The sequence below is a fragment of the Oncorhynchus nerka genome, linkage group LG6 (assembly GCF_034236695.1).
Source record: "Oncorhynchus nerka isolate Pitt River linkage group LG6, Oner_Uvic_2.0, whole genome shotgun sequence".
Taxonomy (NCBI): Eukaryota; Metazoa; Chordata; class Actinopteri; order Salmoniformes; family Salmonidae; genus Oncorhynchus; species Oncorhynchus nerka.
Window position 1 is genome coordinate 65,195,624 of NC_088401.1, and position 23,175 is coordinate 65,218,798.

Genomic DNA, 23,175 nt, shown 5'->3' on the forward strand with positions numbered 1-23,175 from the left:
CACCTCTGCACCCATCCTTAGGCAGCCAAATCCTACCTCTCCCTTTTTTCTGGAGGTTGATGCAGCCGAGGTCGGCATAGGAGCGGTTCTCTCTCAGCGGGTAGGGCCACCTCCCAAATTACACCCATGTGGATTCTTTTCCAAGAAACTGTCACCCGCTGAGAGGAACTATGATGTCAAGAACCGAGAGCTCCTCGCCATTAAGCTGACTATCGAAGAGTGGCGCCACTGGTTAATTAAGAGGGAACTCATCACCCATTCCTTGTCCTTACCGACCACCGCAATTTGGAGTACTTAAGACGTGCTAAGAGTCTCAACCCCAGACATGCTCGCTGGGCACTCTTAATCACCCGTTTCAACTTCACTGTCACCTATCTGCCTGGCAAGAAAAATGTGGCTGATTCCTTATCCCATCTATTTGACTCCCCTTCCTCTAACCCAGCTCCTGAGCCCATCCTGCCACTGTCTTGTGTCGCAGGACCCATACAGTGGGATATCCAATCAGCCGTCCAAGAGGCCCTACAACATGACCGAGCACCTCCCGACACCCCTGCAAGCAAGACCTACGTTGCCATACCTCTCTGAGTTCTGGCCATCCCGGGAACACCCAGACCACAAAGCTACTGACACACAAGTTCTGATGGTCATAAGTAACAGCAGATGTCCAAGATTACGTTATTTCCTGTCCTGTCTGTGCATGGGCAGAGAGCCCTTGCCAACTACCTACCGGTAAGCTCGAGCCTTTCCTATACCACACAGACCACGGTCCCACATCGCCATGGATTTCTTCACTAATCTGCTAGACTCTTCGGGCTTCACTATTATTTTAGTGGTAGTGGACCGGTTCTCCAAGATGCAGACTCATCACCCTTCCGCATCTACCTAATGCCATGGAAATGGCCGAGTGCATGTTCCAATAGGTGTTTTGTCTGTATGGGATCCCAGAAGACATCATTTCGGGTTGGGGACCCCAGTTCGTCTCCACCGACTGGGGGAGGTATCCACCGACTGGGGGAGGTATCCTCCAGGTATCCTCCAGATACCATCCGAGTGAAGTCGCTATCTAGCCTGGGCCGAATACGCACAGAACCCCCTGGTGCATTCCTCACTCCATCTCACTCCTTTCCAGTGTGTCCTCTGATACCAACCCCCCGTGTTCCCTTGGGAGACAGTGCCCCGAACTGTGCCTGCCGTCGATGAGTGGTTTCGGCAGAATGAGCAGGTTTGGGAGACCCCACATGGGCACCCACTTAAAGTTTCCCTCTCTCAAAAACGGTTCGCTGAATGGTGTTGCCGACCTACTCCACTCTTCCACCCTGGGCAACGTGTGTGGCTCTCTACCCGGGATATTCGGCTTTGTGACCCCTGCAAAAGTTCAGTCCCCGGTTCATTGGTCTCTTCAAAATAACACACCGCATCAATTCTGTCACCTACCGTCTCCCTGCCATTCCCATATCTTCTCATCCTTCCATGTGTCCCTTCACAAGCATGTGAGGTACAGCCCTCTCCATCCTCCAGTGGCGCACCTTGGCGCACCCCCTCCTTGACTCCAAGCGCCTGGGTGGTCGCATTCACTACCTGGTGGATTAGGAATGGTACGGACCCAAAGAATGACCCGCCCAGGACATCCTCGACCCAGCCATGATCCTGGCTTTCCACCGTAACCGTCCTGACTGCCCAGCTCCATGTCCCTGGGGGGGGCCCCATGCTCAGCTACTTAGGCCCTCAAAAGCCGCCCGTGTGAGGGGGAGGGGGGTTACTGTAACGTCTGCTTCCAACTCACACTCTCAAACACATAGATCCCCTGAATGCAACTCACTCTCCAGATCCCAATCACCAGAATTCTGATCACCTGTTCACACACCTGTATGTCATTATCACACACTATTTAGTTCAGTTCTTTGCACCCCATCATTGTGGGGTATTGTTTGTTTTATGATACACTTCTATTCGGAGCTCTGTTTTCCCTTAATTTAATCCTCCCGTGTTTGATTGTTTTTGCCTGCCTCACTAACAATGCCTTTTGCCTATTCTCTGTCTGTACATTAGCCTATAAGATTTCCTCTTATCAACCTATTGCCTGATCTCCCGGACGACTTTACTAGACTTTCCCAAGGCTGTACTGTTGCCTTTTTGGACCCTCTGTGTATGACCTTCTGCCTGCCCCTGGACCCAGCTACCTGCCTCCTCCTGTGGTCCTTTACAATAAACACATAATGCGCCTTGCGCTTGAAACCAGCTCTTTCTCCCACTGTGTTCATTACATGATTATGCAACATTATTATCAACATTATAATACAGTTTAACACGTGCTCTCCTTGTGAACCCTCACAATGTTGTGGGTTTTATTGGTTTATTTATTGATAAGATCCCAGCTCATAATCCTACTGATCATTGCTCAAAGCAAATTGGTGAGAGCAAGGAAACAAAGACTGAAGCAAATATTTACTATGCGATTAAACAATGCAGCTGGCTAGATGACTACAGTAGTGTGAAATATGGATGATCTGTTTTCAATGGAATGGTTCTGAAATATTCTCTCTCGCCAAGGCGAGGTTTGACCGTGAATATAGTATAGTCATTCATCTCGGTGGAAACGACTTGGGACGAACAAATGGGACAGCCCTGGTGTGTCAGATACGAGCTGATTTGGAGGTAGTCATATGAATGTTCACTGGGACAACGGTGGTCTACTCTGACATTACACAGTGGAGCGCTCACATGATATATGCCTATACTTATAACCACTAGGCTAATAATAAATCACATATTTTTAAATGGTATATCAAGCAGAATATCACATTGTTAAAAATATGCCAAAATTGGTAATGTGTATATGTGTGCAAATGACAGACTTTTCAAACATTATCGGCAAATAGCTACTGTGCCAAAGCGTTTTTAGAGTTGTTTAACGGGAGTGATGAGGGTGTGTATATAATGATAATGTAAATCATTATATTGCATGATTCTGTGCAAAATTACTATCACATTATTCAAAATATCGGAATATCGGAAAAAAAGGTAACATATTAGGCAAGAATTAAGCATAGGCAAAGTGATCGTGCCGGGGGTACAACATTTGATGTACAGTCACATTCACCGTAGTTGTCTGAAGCGTGCTATAAATTGCACAGCTGGCGATGCCTCATTGTGATTGATTATTCCCCGTAATTTGCAACAAGTCAATGAGTGTCATCACTATTTTTCTTTTGCAGTACCTCAAACTGTCGTGATTACCAGCTGAGATAAACTATTCTGAGTTGATTTTACAACTGGCTCAACGTTTATTGGCAGTTTTTTTAACATCATCTTAAAACCTAGGCTGCATTCCAAACACTTAACAGACACACCCTCTCCCCTCAGTCCTCAAATTAAGTGGACACTTCTGATTATGTTTCATGACGTCTGACGAGTTTACACTTGCAGGGCAAGGGGCGAGGGAGGAAGGAATTCATTTTAAATGGACCACACTTGCCTAGCTACTTCTGAAGAAGGAAAATGTTTTATTATTTCCAAAAGCTAACCAAACAAAAACATAATTACTTTTAGGAGACATGTTTGTGCATTAGTAGCAGAATTGAAACTTATTTACATTCGTTTTTAGTTACACTTGTATGTTGACGTTACACAACTTCTTCAGGCTCGGGTCCTTTATTCAGAATTTTCACCTGACTGACATGCCCAAAGTAAACTGCCTGTTACTCAGGCCCAGAAGCCAGGATATGCATATAATTGGTATCATTGGATAGAAAACACTTTGAAGTTTGTATAAATGGTAAAAATAATGTATGAGACTATAACACAATTGATATGGTAGCCCGAAAATCTGAAGAAAAACAAACCATAATTATTTTTTATTTAATTTTTGAGATCCCATGCTCTTTCAATGGAAAGCTATGGGTCTTATGTAATTCCATCTCCCAGATTGCAATTCCTATGGCTTCCAGTAGATGTCAACAGTCTTTTTTCAGAGTTTCAGGCTTGTTCCTTCCGAAATGAGGAAGAATTTTGAGTTTTGGCACCGGGAGTCACAGTTGGGAATCAGTCTGTGGGCGCGCGAGGAAGTAAACGCTCACAGGCTAATTTTACTTTTCTATTGAACATACTTCTTTCCGTATGAAATATTATAGTTTATTTACATTTTAGGGTACCTGAGGATTATATGGAAATGTAGTTTGACTTGTTTTAACAAAGTTTAGTGGTATCTTTTTGGATTCCTTTGTCTACATGTTGAACGAGTGGATTACTGAAATCGATGGCGCCAACTAAACAGACTTTTTGGGATATAAAGAAGGATTTTAACTAACAAAATGACCATTCATGTTGTAGCTGGGACCCTTGGGATTGCAAACAGAGCAAGATTTTCAAAAAGTAAGTGATTAATAATTATTTAACCTCGATTTTATGAAGCCTGTGCTGGTTGAAAAATATGTTGATGTGGGGCGCCGTCCTCAAACAATCGCATGGTAAGCTTTCGCTGTAAAACCTATTGTAAATCGGACAAAGCAGTTAGATTAACAAGGATTTAAGCTTTTAACCGATATAAGACACTTGTATGTTCATAAATGTTAAATATTACGATTATTTATTTGAATTGCGGGCCCTCTAATTTCACCAGATGTTGTGTAGCCTTAATTAACGTTTTAAGTTTTGACTGACTTTTCTTAGCGGATGTACAATCATCGCAAATTGAATTATGGGGCATTTCAGGCCCTGAAGTGAACACAATTGTACAATCGCGAACTACATTAAAAGCAAGGGCTGAGGGGCTTACGCTGCAAACTTCCCTTGCTTGGCTAATCATTTGGGCAGACGACAAATGCCGCCGCGGGGATTCCCCCAAGGGCATAAGGCGAGGGTAAGTGGACGAGGGTGTCTTTTATGAGTTTGAAACGCAGCCATACTCTGAGTCTGGAGTTTATTTTGTCTTAAAACTGGTTTTAACAGGATTCCTAGGACCTTTTTTGAGACGCTTTGTGGATACGCTTCCCTGGTCACTCCTCCGTTCAAGCAAGATGCATGCAGTAGTACACACCACCTGCCACTTGCCTGCCTCTCCATGAACCCAAAGGCTTTTTTAAGAGCCACCTAAGACATGAACATAAGTGTGTGTGTCATTTAATCACGTAGTTAATCAAGTTAGCAAGCATTTCCATTTCTTTTGAGTGCACGCTGCTGCAATTTGATCTCTTAACATTATGTTTTATTTTGACTGCATGCAGCTGCATCCTGATCTCATACAATTTTGTATTATTCTGTACAGAATCTGAAACACTGCATTTAGTATGATATGTTACGTTCCGTATTGTATGTATTCAGTTGTGGGTGTCCATCTTCCATTTCACATGATATGTTACGAATTGCAATTTGTACAATATGTCACTAATTTAAAATAGGTTTGATATGTTATGAATTCCAATTTGTTGTGGATAACCTTGGCTAGGTGGCTTAAGCTAATTTTAGCTAGGTGGCTAAAGATATATAGGCTAGGGGTTACGGTTAAGGTTAGGAGTTATGTTAAAGGGTTAACGTTAGGGTTAGGGGAAGGGTTAGCTAACATGCTAAGTAGTTGCAAAGTAGCTAAAAAGTAGTTAGTAGTTCCAAAGCTGGTAATTAGCTAAAATGCTAAAGTTATCCATGATGAGATTGGAACAGTCAAACTTTGGGTTAATAGACATTCATGTTTTATGCCCATCTTTTCACCCCAACCAACCACTCTCGTTTTTGCCTTATTAAGTAACTTTCTGTATTAGGTAACCATACCAAACATAACATACTAATTTCAGTGTTCCATATTTACATTTACTATGTTATGTCTAGTCTATGAGACCAGGCTGGCACACAGCATGTTGTGCAAGCAATGATTCAGATGTTGTTGTTTTTTTTTACCCTGGTGCAATGTTTGCAACCCCCTGACTACTTTTCAGTTGTGTATGGCGACTTCAGATTTTCTGTGAACACATTGAAAAGTAACTTGACATGGTGTTGATCAGTCAGCACAAATTTAGATTATAAGAATGACAAGACAGAAGGAGAGAGAGCTGGAATTCATTCTGCATGTTTGAAACAGCGATGCTGTCAGTCGAGTCTGGTAGCTTGATTCTAGCATGCACAACTGAGGTTCTGTTTACATGCGTTTGGGGTACAACCATTTACTATAGGCGGTTCATAACTAGTGGTTCATTTGTTTTCTCGGCTATGGTTTGTGTGGTCTTGGTTGTTAGTCGAGGAAATGCATCGTAGCTAACTGCAGTGTTTGTCCTGTCTGAAATCTGGCTACCTTGTCTAACTGTAGCTAAGTCTGTACAATGGTGGTTTTAAACAACGTTAACTAGCTATGTTTTGTGTAATAAAGTTTAATACATTGTGGCACATGAACTAGCCATACACCTTAGCTAATGTTACCTAGCTAGCTAACTGGCTCTCATAGCAGCCAATGACTTTTGCTAGCTTATTTATGCATATTTGTTTGTGCTCTGATTACACGTGTCTAGATCAGAAGTTTACATATGATAACTTCAGCCTTATATGAAAATCCTTAGTGCCCAATATAGCTAGCTGGCTTTCCTCGCTTGTTGGTTAGTTACCTAGCCAACGTAAGCTCTCATGTGACTGGTTGAACTTTTCATTAGCTACCTAGCTAATCAAAACAAAACCCCTTTCATTGTCTAGCTGTCTTTATTTGCCTGTTCATTAGCTAGCTACTACAAGGTAACGTTAGCTACCTAGTTAATCAAAATATCTGTTTGCATTTATAGATTAACCTCAGCTTGAATACCACCATATAGCTAGCTAATATACAGTAGCCTTGGTTTGTGCTTCTCAGTAGCGGATGGACGGCTCATGACAAGAGGCGGGGAGTGTGTTGTGTATCTCCAATCAAGTTGATTTGATTGGTGTCATATTGGCAAAAATATGATGGGTAGGGAGATTTGAATTTAACACTGAGCGTCAACCAATGCGACTATCATTGCGTCTATAATTAGCTCTGGGTCGTGTTCATTACGGAATACAGCAGAAAACGGAAAAACTAAATTTAACCAGGTAGACTGGCAGACTTGTATTTTGGTTCAAATGAAACAGGATCATTAGATTAGTCTTAGTCTAGATTTAATACAGTTGTAGAACACACGTTTTGTATTGATGTCAAGCTCAAGGTTCTGGGAAACTGGCATTGAGGTAGGCCTACTCTAGTCTATTCTCTCGCCCCCAAGTAAATTCTACACCAATATTGGAAATGTATTCTTAAATTCTTGTGTATTTCAAAATTGTTTGAAGGTTAGTGATTGTGTAATATTATTGATTCAAAGTGTTACTGTAGTTCCAGATAGAATATTACACAAAATATGAACCACTGCTCGCGTCGAATTATTCATGAAATTACTACATTATTTTTTGTTGAGAAGAGCTTCATAAAAATACAGTAGACGTGGTGGTGGTGGCAGGTGGCAGGTGGTTGCACTGTGTGACCATAATGATTCTCATATAATAGACTGTTGAATATACTTGAAAGCCAGTTCCCTAGGTTCTTCCTGCAGCATGTTCCCTGTATTAGCCTGAAACAATAGAAAAGGGATTTAGCCTCTGGCCTTAAGCGGCATTATCTGCCCATTTCAATTCCTCATACACAGCCCTTGGGCTTAACAGAGATTGTTTTAAAGGGGGCTTTTTAATTAGTAAAGACTTGAAACATCCTTTCTTTATAGAAATACATTCCAAACGCATCCCCCTCAACTTACAGTTAGTATAACTTATAATAAGGTTTGTGTTTTCCTCCACTCTTCTATTCAATTGTAATCACAATGAGGATTATTCTGTTCGCTCACTTGTTTCCTAATGTAGTCTCCCGTGGCCATGCCTGGCCAAACACATCTCCTCGGTGGATTCGCTTCACTGACAGAAGTGGATCATTCAGATTGGATGGGCTGGAGGAGAAACTAGCAATGTGTGTTTGTGTGCATGTGTGTGTGTGTGTGTGTGTGGCCGCGTGTGTCTTTGAGTGTGAGTGAACTGAGACCTCTTGTTATTAGATATTTTGTTTTAGTCACGCCGACTAGCACGAAGCTGTAATATGGAGCTCAATGTTAAAATCAACTTGATTGGAGGTTAACAACACACTCCCCGCCTCTCGTCATGAGCCGTCCGGCTGTTACTGAGAACTACAAACAGTGCACTTCAGACCCCTTGACTTTTTCCCCATTTTGTTACGTTAGAGCCATATTCTAAAATTGATTGAATAAATTAAAAAAATCCTCATAAATCTACACACAATACCCCATAATGACAAAGTGAAAAACTGTTTATTTTTTGTGCAAATTTATTACATATAAAAAACAGAAATACCTTATTTACATATGTATTCAGACCGTTTGCTATGAGACTCGAAATTGAGCTCGTGCATGTTTTGAGGTGTTTCTACTACTTGAATGAAGTCCACTTGTGGTAAATTCAAATAATTGGAGATTATTTGGAAAGGCTGTCTACATAAGGTCCCACAGCTAACAATTTATGTCAGAGAAAAAAACAAGCCATGAGGTCGAAGGAATTTGTCCGTAGAGCTCAGAGACAGGACTGTATCGAGGCACAGATCTGGGGAAGGGTACTAAAAAATGTCTGCAGCATTGAAGGTTTGCAAGAACACAGTGGCCGCCTGCATTCTTAAATGAAAGAAGTTCAGAACCACCAAGACTCTTCCTAGAGCTGGCCGCCCGGGCCAAACTGAGCAATCGGGGGAGAAGGGCCTTGGTCAGGGAGGTGACCAAGAACCCGATGGTCACTCTGACAGAGCTCCAGAGTTCCTCTGTGGAGATTGGAGAACCTTCCAGAAGGACAACCATCTCTGCAGCACTCCACTAATCAGGCCTTTATGGTAGAGCGGTGAGACGGAAGCCACTCCTCACTAAAAGGCACATGACAGCCCGCTTGGAGTTTGCCAAAAGGCTCCTAAAGGGCTCTCAGACCATGAGAAACACAATTCTCTGGTCTGATGAAACCAAGATTGAACTATTTGACTTGAATTCCAAGCATCAGGTCTGGAGGAAACCAGACACCGCTCATCAGCTGCCAATACCATCCCTACGGTGAAGCATGGTGGTGGCTGCGTCATGATGTGGGGATGTTTTTCAGCAGCAGGGATACTAGTCAGGATAGAGGGAAAGATGAACAGGGCAAAGTACAGAGAGATCCTTGATGAAAACCTGCTCCGGACCTCAGATTGGGGCGAAGGTTAACTTTTCAACAGGACAACTACCCTAAGCCCACACCAAGACAACGCAGTAGTGGCTTCGGGACAAGTCTCTGAATGTCATTGAGTGGCCCAGCCAGAGTCCGGACTTGAACACGATCGAACATCTCTGGAGTGACCTGAAAATAGCTGTACATCGACGCTCCCCATCCAGCCTGACCGAGTTTGAGAGGATCTGCAGAGAAGAATGGGAGAAACTCCCCAAATACTGGTGTGCCAAGCTTGTAGTGTCATACCCAAGAAGACTCGAGGCTGTGATTGCTGCCAAAGGTGCTTCAACTAAGTACTAAGTAAAGGGATTGCATACTTACATTTCCTCGACTAAGAGCAACCAAGACCACAAACAAACCATAGCCGAGAAAAATGTTTTGTTAAGAAACAGGAAGCTAGTTATGAACCGCATATAGTAAATGGTTGAACCCCAAATCCACAGAACCTCAGTTGTGCATGCTAGCATCAGACAACTTACCAGACTTGACTGACAGCATCACCGTTTCCACATGTGTAGCATTGTTTCCAGCTCCGGCATACTCTCTTTCCTTTATTTCATTATTGTAATCCAAATTTGTGCTGACTGATCAACACAGTTACTTTTCTGTGTTTTCACAAAAAATCTGAAGTCGCCATCCACAAGTAAAAAGTAGTCAGGGGTTTCGGGTTTTCAACAAATCAACTGTTTTAGACAATTGTCTTTTTACCAAGCAAGATAAATAAACTGTCAATTTAAATGGTCTGTCAATGTTACAGGTTTCATAGTGTAATGGTTAGAGTTACCGCCTGTGGATCAGAAGATTGCGACTCTGCCATTTCACCATTCTTTCGTTAATAGTTTTGACTGCCCCCCTCCCTCCCTCCCTTCCCTCCCACTGATTTGAATGTATTAGGTGTCTTCTAAAAGCGCCTTTGGGTTTGTGGAGTGGCAGGCAAGGGGCAGTAACTGTGGTGGTGTGTACTACTGCATGTGTCTTGCTAGAACAGAGGAGAGAGGCCTCCCGAGTGGCGCAGCAGTGCTAGCTGTGCCAATAGAGATTCTGCTTCTGAGTCCAGGCTCTGTCGCAGCCGGCCGCGACCGGGAGACCCATGGGGAGGTGCACAATTGGCCCAGCGTCGTGAGGGTTTGGCTGGCAGGGATATCCTTTTCCCATCGCACTCTATTGAATCCTGTGGCGGGCCATGCGCAATGTACGCTGACACGGTCGCCAGGTGTATGGGGTTTCCTCCAACATGTTGGTGCGGCTGGCTTCCGGGTTAAGCGGGTATTGTGTCAAGAAGCAGTGCGGCTCGGCTGGGTTGTGTTTCGGAGGACACACGGCTCTCGACCTTCGCCTCTTCCGAGTCCGTACGGGAGTTGCAGCGATGGGACAAGACTGTAACTACCAATTGGATACCATGAAATATGGGGGAAAAATGGGGTTAATAAACGAAAATTTAAAAAAGAACAGAGGAGAGGCCAGCTCTCAGACTCTCAAGGAAGAGGTGATTGCCCTCATCCGTGAGATGCATACCTTCTCTATGGTACTGCCCAGGGACACACTGCTTGATGGCAGGGTGGTGGATTGTGGGCATGCGCCTGTCACGGATAAATGCAAACACCATCTGGTTGACATGATGCCGGGCCATCTCTATGCGCTTGTTGATGTCCCTCCCCCCCACTGGAACATCCAACTCCTCTGCTGCAAGATGTCATAGTAGACCACCGTTGTTCCGGGGAACATTTGGATGACTACCGCCAAATCAACACGCATCTGACTTACTAGGGCTGTTCCCTTTGTGTGTCCCAAGTCTGTTCCACCGAGGTTAATGACTATGATGTCAGGGGGAGCAGCAGCACAGGCCCTCTGCTGGCGCAGAAATTCATCAGTTTGCCCCACTTAATTTCTAGCTATGTGACAGTAGTTAAGGGAGAGGTTGTGATGCTTTCCGATCAGTAGATCCACGAATGCCACACAGTTTTCATGTTGATGAATGAGTAAATGCCTGGAAGCCTGCAAAAAAGGTATGTGAAATGTAGTAGTAGTGTAGATGTGGAATGACTAGAACTGCATTCCTATTGAATAAGATCATACACAGATTCCTTTCTTTCTCCTGTTCCAGGGCAGCATTAAATGTATAATTTAGACTTTTGCAAGGACAATGAAACACTTTCTGTATGTTTCTCATTTTTCTAGCCAACATTCCCATTGAAGCACCAAGTCCAATCTGTTCACCTGTTATATTTCTATGTGCTTGAGCTTAAAGCGTGCTCTGAGAGGATATGTCAGACTTTCACTCTCTCCCTTCTTATCTCTGAGATAATCTCCAACAAAGACTCATAAAACTATGAATCATCACCAAACATGAAAATTCGGACTATATTTATCCATATTTTTTTAATTGTATTTTCAGATTTGTTAGATTTGCCTTATATAGTTCAGTTTAAATAATTAGCAAGTCTGAAGCATAGGCTACTACCTAGCCAGCTAGCTGGATAGGTCTATATGTGGGCCTGATACACGTGCCAAACTCATTTCACAGATGGCCGAGTATCTGCAGGTTTTCGCTCCTCCCTTCTACTTGATTCATGAATTAAGGTCACTAATTAGTAAAGAACTCTCATCTGGTTGTCTAGGTCTGATAAAAAAACTAAAAAAACGCCAGGCCCTCCATGGAATGAGTTTGACACCCTTGGCCTAGTAGGTCTATCTGATTTATTTGTTACAGTCCAGAATCATCTTATTGAAGAACACTCAATGACCTAGCTGAGCCTTTACAAGTAAGTTCAACACAGAGAGTAGATATATGTTGGTAGTAGGCTAGTATGTGTCAGTCTCACCAATTAGGCCTAGACAGCCAACTAATATGCAAACAGGCCAGTGGTGAGTGGCTGATAATGAGCATTGCGAGTGACAAAAACATTTGCCTATACTATTAAGACAGCATGGCAACTTTATCTGTCGTCCAGTCAGAAATGATGTTTGATCCGTTTGACATGAAATGGACAAAATCAGACAAAACTATGCTGCAAACGTTTCTCCTTGTCAGTTTCACTTTTATGCAGTTTAAAAAAAAATCAAGCCCAGTGCTACCCTACCTGATTCTATTACTCATCTGTTCTTCAAGACCTCCTCTGCTCATAGAGACTTTGAGTAGTAGAATATTTACTTCTCAATGACATGTATTGCTAAATAAAAAGGTTAAAGGAAATACAGGCAGGCACCACATTACTAGAAGATAAAACACCTCTCTCAATCAAGCACGACAATCGTGTAAGTATAAAAGCAAAGCTTGCTTTCATATAATTTTAAAAAAAGAAGCTTGAAACGGTAGTGGAATGGGATTAGTGTGGTGTGTGAAGAATCCAATACTTTACCTTGTATGCTGTACACATCATATTATTGTGGAAGCACCTCCTCTTAGAGTGGGAATTAGGCTGTTTGAGAAAGTTTGAATCCTAAGCAACCAGCATACACGTTGTTGGAAGTATAATATACCAACATAGCTATTGTAGTAGGTCAAAGCTGTGCACTGGGAAACCTTGGTGGAGCTTACTTTTCGGCTTCAGACCAATGCCTACTTCTCACTTAAAATTGTTTTTGTTTTTTTATACATGATATTCAGGTATGGTTGTGTGTGTGTCTGTGTGTGCATGTGTGTTTGTAAATGTACAGGTAACTGACAAAATAATGGAAACACAAGTAAATGAGGGATACAAAGTATATTGAAAGCAGGTGCTTCCACACAAGGGTGGTTTCTGAGTCAATTAACATCCCATCATGCTTAGGGTCATGTATAAAATGCTGGGCAGGCCATTATTTTGGACATTATTTTGGCTACCATGGCTATGCCCTCATAGGATGACAATGCCGCCCTCCACAGGGCACAAGTGGTTCATGAATAGTTTGATGAGCATGAAAACGATGTAAACCATATGCCATGGCAGTCTGTCACCAGATCACAACCCAAATTAATTTATGGGAGATTCTGCAGCAGTACCTGAGACAGCATCTTCCACTACCATCAACAAAACACCAAATTATGGAATTTCTTGTGAAAAAATGGTGTCGGATCCCTACAATAGATTTCCAGACACTTGTAGAATCTATGCCAAGGTGCATTGAAGCTGTTCTGGCTCGTGGGGGCCAAACAACCTATTAAGAGACATTATGTTGGTGTTTCCTTTATTTTGGCAGTTACGTGTGTGTGTGTGTGTGTGTGTGTGTGTGTGTGTGTGTGTGTGTGTGTGTGTGTGTGTGTGTGTGTGTGTGTGTGTGTGTGGTGGATAAGGGGTTGCATATGAGAGGGAATTGAAACCTCTTGTTATTAGATGACACATTGGATATCAGCTTTTTCCGTGAGAGAGAGAGAGAAAAACACCGGAGAGAGTGCATCGTATTGTCGAAGAAGATGATATGATTTCAGAGAACAGAAATGCTTTTACACAATCTAACAGCAATTTGGAAAGGGCTTGAACACAAACACAATCATTCTGCACAAAAACTATAATAAAGAAAAGAAAATGACAGTATATGAAGTATGCAGAAGGTATACTGTACCTAATGTGAATTTTGACAACACTTACGTGTTTGAAGTCGTGGACCTCGAGCACCTCATCACTGCCGTTCCCCATCCTGAAGATCTCAATGCGGTGGGCGGGGTCAATCTCCATGATACTGTCTGTCTCCATACCGTCCAGCATGGCCTTGTAATGTTGGTCGTACACCTGGAGACACAGGACCAATCAGAAACGTCTTCAGCCTGACTGACAGGTCATTTAACCAATAGTACATGAGGATAGGGCGACTCAACTCAGTAGCTCTAAACCAATAGCCTTTCAAGAAGCTTACTATACTGCCAATAGCGCTAAGTGTGGCAGGTATCCTAGTGGTTAGAGAGGTGTGACAGAGGGTTGCTAGGTCAAATCCTGGGTCTTGCGGGAAATGAGCTGGTGACCGGAGGGTTGCTGGTATCAAATCCTAGATCTCATTGACTCTTGGACAAGGCACCTAAGCCCCCCAACAACTTCTCCATGGGCACCCAGTGTGGCAGCTCCCCGCTCCAACCAGTATGTGTGTCTTTCAGAGGGGTTTGGATAAATCAGAAGTCCAATTTTGTTTGTACCTTGTGTATAATTGACAAGTTAAGTGATCTTAATCCTTAATGTATGGCCTTTCAATAGGCTTCATATACAGTCTACATATACAGTCCACTTGATGCAATCACATTGATCTAGCTATGTCATATTCTTCAAAGCATCATGTCCAAATTTGACCCATGCAACCAATACACCACCCCAGTGGCATCTTGCATGCTGACATTTGTAAAGTGCGAAATTATTCAAAAACAAAGATCAGAGATAATACTAAGTCATTGTTCATACATTTCTATTGACAAACTGCAAGCACATTTGTACATCCATAGAGGCTGCGTAAGTACCCTTCGAGTTTTTATGTCGAATAAATGCCACTTCGAAAATGTGGCTCGGATAGTTGTTTGTTTTTCTTGGCCGTACCTTAAAGCACTTGATTATGTATTGTTCTTGGGCACGCCGGGGCGGCTGTTAAAATTCCCTGTCTACAAAAATGATTCATGCCTACGAGATGAAAACTACGCTATTAATATGTATGTGGAGTGTGGTGTTATGATGAGAAATATATTGCTGAGTTCATCATCATCTGTTGGGGTGATGAATCAAAGCGCCCCATACTGTACCAATGAGAGAGTTGATTAATGGATACAGGTAGGCGGCCAATGAAATCCATCAAGATTAATTTTCCCAATCAATGCGTCGGACCACTGATTGTTAAGGGATCTAACACAGAAATAACCCAAGCCCTGTGACAAATGTAGTTTCTTTCTAGTGTTTATGACTATAATGTCCACTTGTCCATTCTCCTAGGTTGGTTTAGTGACTCTTGTACCACTAGTTAAAGCTCTATAGCGTGGCAATACCATTCAGAAAGAGGTTAGATAAGCATTCGATTACACTCTTCATACCTCTGCTCAACATGTTGCTCACCTACTCACTACCACACACTCCTTATGACATTTAAATGACCTGCACCACATATTCCCATCAAGCTCATCAATAGGGTAGCAATAATGATTGAATGGGATATAATTCTTAACAGAAAATCACAGCAAGTATGGCTCTGGAATATAAATAGCCATTAACATGGGTCTCAATGGCCTTGGCTCAGAAAGGAACCTGAACTTTAAAATCTTAAGACGTAGCCAAATGAAGATGGACCTGATATTCGAGTGTCAGTCGAGCAGTTATGTGAAATGTAGAGCCATTAAACAGTCTGGGATCCCTTGCGGTGGATTAAAGTTCCATTTAAGCCTTTTCTTCTATATTTGCATAAAGGTGGAAAGGACTTATTGATTTATACTAAAACAGTTGATCATATTTTCTGTAGGCAGTGATCAATTTGATTAAACTCCAGTGGTGAGATTCTCCTCACCACATCATGTTTAAATGGATTGCAATGTATATCATGAATGAACTGTTTGAATTGACTTGCTCAATGTTTTAAATTGGTGTATAATGTTGCTATCGTTTTTGTTTAGAAAATGGGAATGGATGGCTTCTGTGGATCCTTGGGTTTGTGGCTGGAAAGTTTTCAGACCCCTTGACTTGTTCCATATTTGTTACGTTACAGCCTTATTCTAAAATGGATTAAATAAATGTTTTTTTCTCATCAATCTACACGCAATACTCCATAATGACAAAGCAAAAACAGGTCTTTATACATCTTAGAAAATGTATTACAAATAAAAAACAGAAATACCTTATTTACATAAGTATTCATACCCTTTGCTATGAGACTCAAAATTGAGCTCAGGTGCATCCTGTTTCCATTGATCATCCTTGAAATGTTTCTACAACTTGATTGGAGTCCAACTGTGGTAAATTCAATTGATTGGACATGATTTGGAAAGACACACACCTGTCTATATAAGGGTCACAGTTGACAGTGCATATCAGAGCAAAAGCCAAGCCAGGAGGTCAAAGGAATTGTCTGTAGAGCTCCGAGACACGATTGTGTCAAGGCAAAGATCTGGGTAAGGTTACCAAAGAAATTCTGCAGCATTGAAGGTCCCCAAGAACACAGAGGCCTCCATCATTCTTAAATTGAAGATGTTTGGAACCACGAAGACTCTTCCAAGAACTGAAGAATTGGAGGAGAAAGGCCTTAAGCAGGGAGGAGACCAAGAACCTGATGATCACTCTGACTGAGTTCCAGATTTCCTCTGTGGAGATGGGATAACTTTCCAGAAAGACAACCATCTCCGCAACACTCCACCAATCAGGCCTTTATGGTAGAGCAACCAGATGAAAGCCACTCCTCAGTAAAAGGCACACAACAGCCCGCCTGGAGTTTGCCAAAAGGCCCCTAAAGGATTTAGACCATGAGAAACCAAGATTGAACTCTTTGGCCTGAATGCCAAGTGTCACATCTGGAAGAAACCTGACACCATCCCTATGGAGAAACATGATGGTGGCAGCATCATGCTGTGGGGATGTTTTTTCAGTGGCAGGGACTGGGAGACTAGTCAGGATCAAGAATCTGCAGAGAAGAATGGAAGAAACTCCCCAAATACAGGTGTGTCAACCTTGTAGCATAATACCCAAGAAGACTCAAAGCTGTAATCTCTGCCAAAGGTGCTGAGTAAAAAGTCTGAATACTTATCTAAATGTGATATTTCATTTTTTTTATATATATACATTTGCAAAAACAGTTTTGCTTTGTCATTCTGGGGTATTGTGTGTAGATGGATAAGTGGAAAAAACAATTGAATCAATTTTAGAATAAGGCAGTAACGTAACAAAATGTGGGAAAAGTCAAGGGGTCTGAATACTTTCCGAATTCACCAAAAGTCAAGTGGTCTGAAAACTTTCAGAATTCAGTAACTGTCCAGTGAAAATCTCACTTTTGAAAGTTTATATTCTATTCACGCATACCTAATGTTATTGATCTGTCCTATACTCGTATTTTTGGCCAAATCCAAAATTGGAGGAAAAACACTTAAAAAAACACCTCAAACTTGTATCTTAAACAGACCTTTTAAAATCCTTGCTATTTCCTCATAGATGATGATGTCATCCTCCTGAGGACGATGAGCTGGCCAATCAGCCGTCTGATCGCATTAATATTTTTAACACCATTCTAACATGTTTAATTACCATGTTTTGTAAGGAAAACTATTTTACTCATATTGTAATCAAATATAGGTCATTTGTCTGGAAACACTGGACATTTACTTTAAGCTTGTGAATATAACATCAAAGAGGTTAGAAATATGGATTTCTTAGAACTGGCATTTTGGTTAATGGACAATATTCATACCTTTGTTTACCACAAAATGTCATATCAAACATGGTTAATTGTAATGGATTTTTTGGGGTGGATTGACTTTGGATAGCACTTATGTTCCTCTAATCTTTTCGCAAATCGAATATTTCAATTTCTTATAGCCCATCCTCACCAACATTGAGTCTCTTCACTAGAAACCGAGAGTGTTCTTCAGTTTTAACTTTGCTTCATTGTCTCCTCAGCATTTTTACCAATTACTAAACAGCAAATTCTTCCAGAAGCACATGCTCGGCAACCGAAGCCTGACTGCCTCACAAAAGATCTCAGCGTTGCAAGGAATGATAGTGAAAGTTAATTAGCGTTCTGTGCGACTTCAGGTAGACGGGGGAGGCCAATGCTGAGGGAGTACATCCTGAGTGCTCCTGAAGCAAATTCATATTGATTTGTACTCGATCGGGCTGGCTATTCAGATATGTCATATAATAAATTTTAAGGTTCCGAATCAATGCGGTTGCATCACATACTCAACATACATGATATATAAGAAATATTATTTATCAAAACAGTGAAGTTAAGTTAAAGGAACAATTTTAAAAAGTGTCTGAATTAGTCTCCCCAGTACCAAGGCAGCTAAGAGAATACACTGTATGGTAACCTCTCTATGAATTTCACAGTACAAATTATTATGCCTTCCTTACTCCGTACAACCATGCCGACTCTAAATACGTTTTTTACAGGGTACGAGGGAAAGATCTCCTATTATCGAAAACAATCATCAGTATCTCCCATTCCCCCTAGGAAGGGCTCAGGTTTCCCACATATCCCTATGCCTCTCACCATCATCAGTATCTCCCATTCCCCCTAGGAAGGGCTCAGGTTTCCCACATATCCCTATGCCTCTCACCATCATCAGTATCTCCCATTCCCCCTAGGAAGGGCTCAGGTTTCCACATATCCCTATGCCTCTCACCATCATCAGTATCTCCCATTCCCCTAGGAAGGGCTCAGGTTTCCCACATATCCCTATGCCTCTCACCATCATCAGTATCTCCCATTCCCCTAGGAAGGGCTCAGGTTTCCCACATATCCCTATGCCTCTCACCATCATCAGTATCTCCCATTCCCCCTAGGAAGGGCTCAGGTTTCCCACATATCCCTATGCCTCTCACCATCATCAGTATCTCCCATTCCCCCTAGGAAGGGCTCAGGTTTCCCACATATCCCTATGCCTCTCACCATCATCAGTATCTCCCATTCCCCCTAGGAAGGGCTCAGGTTTCCCACATATCCCTATGCCTCTCACCATCATCAGTCGACATACAAAAATCAAAGGTTCAATCAAAGTTTTTTTGTCACATGTTTTGTACTTGAGCTATTCCTGTCTATTAATGTTCTGTAAAATATCATATTTCATGTTCTGTGTGGACCCCAGGAAGAGAAGTTGCTGCTTTAACAACAGCTACTGGGAATCCTGATAAATATCCATACAGTAGGTGTAAAAGAGTGAAATGCTTACTTGCACTGCAGGAAATTCGCTTCCAACACGAACGCGACATTGCAAATTGTATGGAAGCATTTCCTGACAATGTCGTGTTTATTTATCCACAGCAAGGCCTTTCTCCGATGTGGTCCTTAACAACCTCTACCCAGATGGTTGCAAACATACTGTAGAGCCACAAAAGGGCCTAGTGAATAAGATACAGCAGGCCCAACTAGCCCACAGGTAGATTGTGTGAATGGGGCTCTATCCATCTGTGGTACCGAAGGACATTGCGTAAAGGTCACAGCGATGCTGTGTGCAAGTGAGTGGGTGTATGAAGGACAGGACTGTTTGTGTGTGTGTGTGTGTGTGTGTGTGTGTGTGTGTGTGAGCCTCATGGGAGCCTCAGGTACACCGGTGATGGATAGAGGTGGGCAACAGCTCAGACAGCCATACTGGTCACCAATTACAAGTCAGAGAGAAAGAGCCTCCGGTAGGTCTTGATTGACATAGCCTACATCTTGGATGCTGTATGAACCTGTCATTGTTATTTTTGTATTGTTATTTTCACACAATTTCGATCTTGTCTCATCGCTGCAACTCCCCAACAGGCTCAGAAGGCTAAGATAGAGTCATGCGTCCGCCAAAACATGACCTGCTAAACCTCGCTTCTTAACAACCGCCTGCTTAACCCGGAAGCCAGCCGCACCAATGTGGAAACACCATTCAATTGACGACAGCCTGCAGCCGCCCGGCCCGCCACAAGGAGTCGCTAGAGCATGATGAGCCAATTATAGCCTCCCCAGCCGAAACTCTCCCCTAACCCGGACGATGTGGGATCAAACCCGGGTCTGTAGCGTTGCTTCTACCACTGCGAGGCAGTGACTTAGACCACTGCGCCACTCGGGAGGCCCTCTCATTGTTTCTAAAGGAAGTTTAGTGGGTGGATGAATAGAAGGATGGGAAATGACATTAGCACCACTGTTACTGTTACAGAAGATGGTCTCCTGGGTAGACAGATCAGTCAGTCTAAACAGCTGCGGAAGGAGGGAGAGGAGATTCCAGCGTTGGTTGGTTGCCAGTGAGAAATCGGAATGGAAATTTCCCTAGCTCTCTCTTATAGCTTTTCTCTTTGCTCCTTTTTCACACAGAAGCCCCACCATTGTCTCCTTGTCCTCCAGCAAGGTGATTTAGCAGAGCTCCTGACTCTCACCTCACATGGCCAGTCACATGGCCAGTCACATGAGAACTAGTTAAATGTCTCCCCAGGGTTGCACTCGCTCCTCTGCAATGTTGTTTTTTTAGAGTCTAGTTTTCCCCCACTCCAACGGAAACGGACATCTCTGTTAGAGACATTGAAAAGAACCACTTCTACAACCTTCTGCGAGTACCAGCACCACCGCTACTCTACTAATCCTCCTCCGCTCTTCAAGAATTAGAGACTGAATTGAATCTACAGCTCTGCTCCTCTCCCAGGGGGGTTTCAGAATGTTGAAACAGAAGGTGGGTAGCAACCGCCAGACAAACGAGAAGATGAGAGATGAGGGAAAACAATTCCAGAGAATATTCAGAGGAAGATGTGAAATTAAACAGAGTGAAGAGAGAGGGAGGGAGATAAAGAAGGTGAAACAGGTACCTATGTTAAATGCTGGAAAATGAAGAAGCACAAGGGAAATTACTTCAACCATTATAAACTGAACAAAGATATGAATGCAACATGCAACCTGTGGTGGAAAACGTATCTGTCATACTTGAGTAAAAGTAAAGATACCTTAATAGGAAATGACTCAAGTAAAAGTGAAAGTCACCCAGTACTGCTTGAGTAAAATTCTGAAAGTATTTGTTTTTAAATATACTTAAGTATCAAAAGTAAATGTAATTGCTGAAATATACTTATGTATCAAAAGTAAAAGTATAAATCATTTCAAGTTCCCTATATTAAGCAAACCATTTGGCACCATTTTATTTTTTATTTTTTATTTACGGTTAGCCAGGTGTACACTCCAACACTCACTCATCATTTACAAACAAAGCATGTGTGTTTAGTGAGTCCGTCAGATCACAGGCAGCCGGGAAGACCAGGGGTGCTCTCTTGATAAGTGTGTGAATTAGACATTTTTCCTGTCCTGCTAGCATTTAAAATGCAACGAGTACTTTTGGGTGTCAAGGAAAATGTATGGAGTAAAAAGTATACTATTTTCTTTAGGAATGTAGAGAAGTATAAGTTGTCAAAAATATAAATATTAAAGTACAGTTACCCCCCAAAAAAATTACTTAGGTAGTATTTTAAAGTATTAGTACTATTATTACTACTATTATTGTTGGTCACAGATGCTTTAAAAAAAGTGTGCGGCATGGATCAGAAAACCAGTCAGTATCTAGTGTGACCACCATTTGCCTCATGCGGTGCAACATCTCCTTTGTATAGAGGCTGTTGATTGTGGCCTGTGGAATGATGTCCCACTCCTCTTCAATGGCTGTGAACATGTGTGGACATGAAACATGGGACCAACACTTTATATGTTGCATCTATATTTTTGTTTAGTGTAGATCTGGCAGAAACAGGAGCACAGATGGCATTCACATGTATTGAATGCATGTCGATGTCCACCGAATCAGCTACCGTGGGCGGACAGAAAGCTGAAAATGCAATAACACTTGTGCTCAAAGTGTCCCCACAGGTCATCCATTTGAAATCAGCTCACTAATGCACACTCATTTCAGTACAACAGGTGCTTTCACCAGAACAGATTGTGATTGTCATACATTGTACATGGAATCAGTCAGATACACCAGCATTCTGTCTTGCTATCTCAGAGAATTATTCTCATAAAGGGTAGACCTACAAATGTCACCAGTCTTTCAAGGAGAGCTTTAGATAACACTACAAAGTAGCCTTCTCTCGGTAGTACTGCTGTGGGTATAGGGGAGAGAAATACAGAGGGGGATTATGCTTGTGGACATTGATTACCAGGCCGGTTAGTTCCCAAGGCCTATAAAATATGGATAAATGGAGTGGGGAATGTTCTGGCACTGCCTGCCACCATCCCAAGTCTCCCAGTGTACCCTTTGGTGATGTCAGCTAACGACAGGCAGCAAAATTCTGGACAGGTGCCAACTTGGAAAATAGCAGTGGTGGTCAGTTGCTACTAATAGATCATCAGCTTAGCACGGTGCACAGGAAAAGGAGCCTTTCGGGGGCTGTGCGGTATCAATCTCACTGACGGGAGCGTTGACAGCAAGCAGAGAAAACACAACACAGGAGGGATGTAAATTGATGGTTACATATTGCCCGTGTCAACCGGGCAGAGGCGATAGAGAGATATTAAGCATATTTTGTTTCTTGATTGTTGTAATTTGTGCAATAGTTTGAGATATCAACAACTTTTGCAAACCAGAAGAAATGTCTTATCACAGGTGCGTAGGAGAATCAAAAACTGAAGAGGAATGGATGAAGGGACTCCTACACACTGTGTACTAACCATTTATTAGAACAACGATTTGCTCACAACTGGCACAACTTTTACAGAACCGTTTTTTCTATTCCTGTTTGGTCTTTCTATTCACACACATCTTTTTGACATACTCATTGTTGAAATAGTCATTATGTCTTTGGACTTTGTTTATTTACTTATTCTGTTGCAGCTAATCTTTGGATATTAACGTGTGTCCTTTTATTAAAGAAATGTTGCTTGAAGAATAAATACAATGTTTGGTAGATCACTAGAAAGAGTGGAAATGGCACTATTTGTTCTTGATTTAAGTTAGGTTTTCAAAGTTTATCAGTTCAAAATTAGACCAAGAACAAACAGTGCCATTTCCACTCTTTCTAGTGATCTACCAAACATTGTATTTATTCGTCAAGGGAGATTTTAAAAAATCTGCCAACATTTCTTTAATGACAGGACACAAAATCAGGAGCAGCATCTAAATATTCTAAATATAACGACTTGAGATCCATTGTACATCCACTATTCTCTCTGTGGTTTTCCTGATTGCTGTGGTACATATGGGGATGTGGTGGTACATATAGATATGTGGTGGTACATCTAGGGGTGCAGTGGTACATCTAGGGATGTGGTGGTACATCTAGGGACACGGTGGTACATCTAGGTGTGCTGTGGTACATCTAGGGGTGCGGTGGCACACCTAGAGGC

General features: G+C 42.2%; 1 protein-coding gene across 1 annotated transcript in view; it reads right to left on the minus strand.

The window, feature by feature from the left end:
- The window catches only part of tnmd (tenomodulin), a 93,747-nt gene that overhangs the window by 28,594 nt on the left and 41,978 nt on the right, over positions 1 to 23,175 (minus strand). Inside the window, exon 3 of the mRNA XM_065019810.1 lies at positions 13,803 to 13,943. Within this exon, the coding sequence (XP_064875882.1) occupies positions 13,803 to 13,943 (141 nt within the window). The remainder of the gene's footprint in view (positions 1 to 13,802; positions 13,944 to 23,175) is intronic.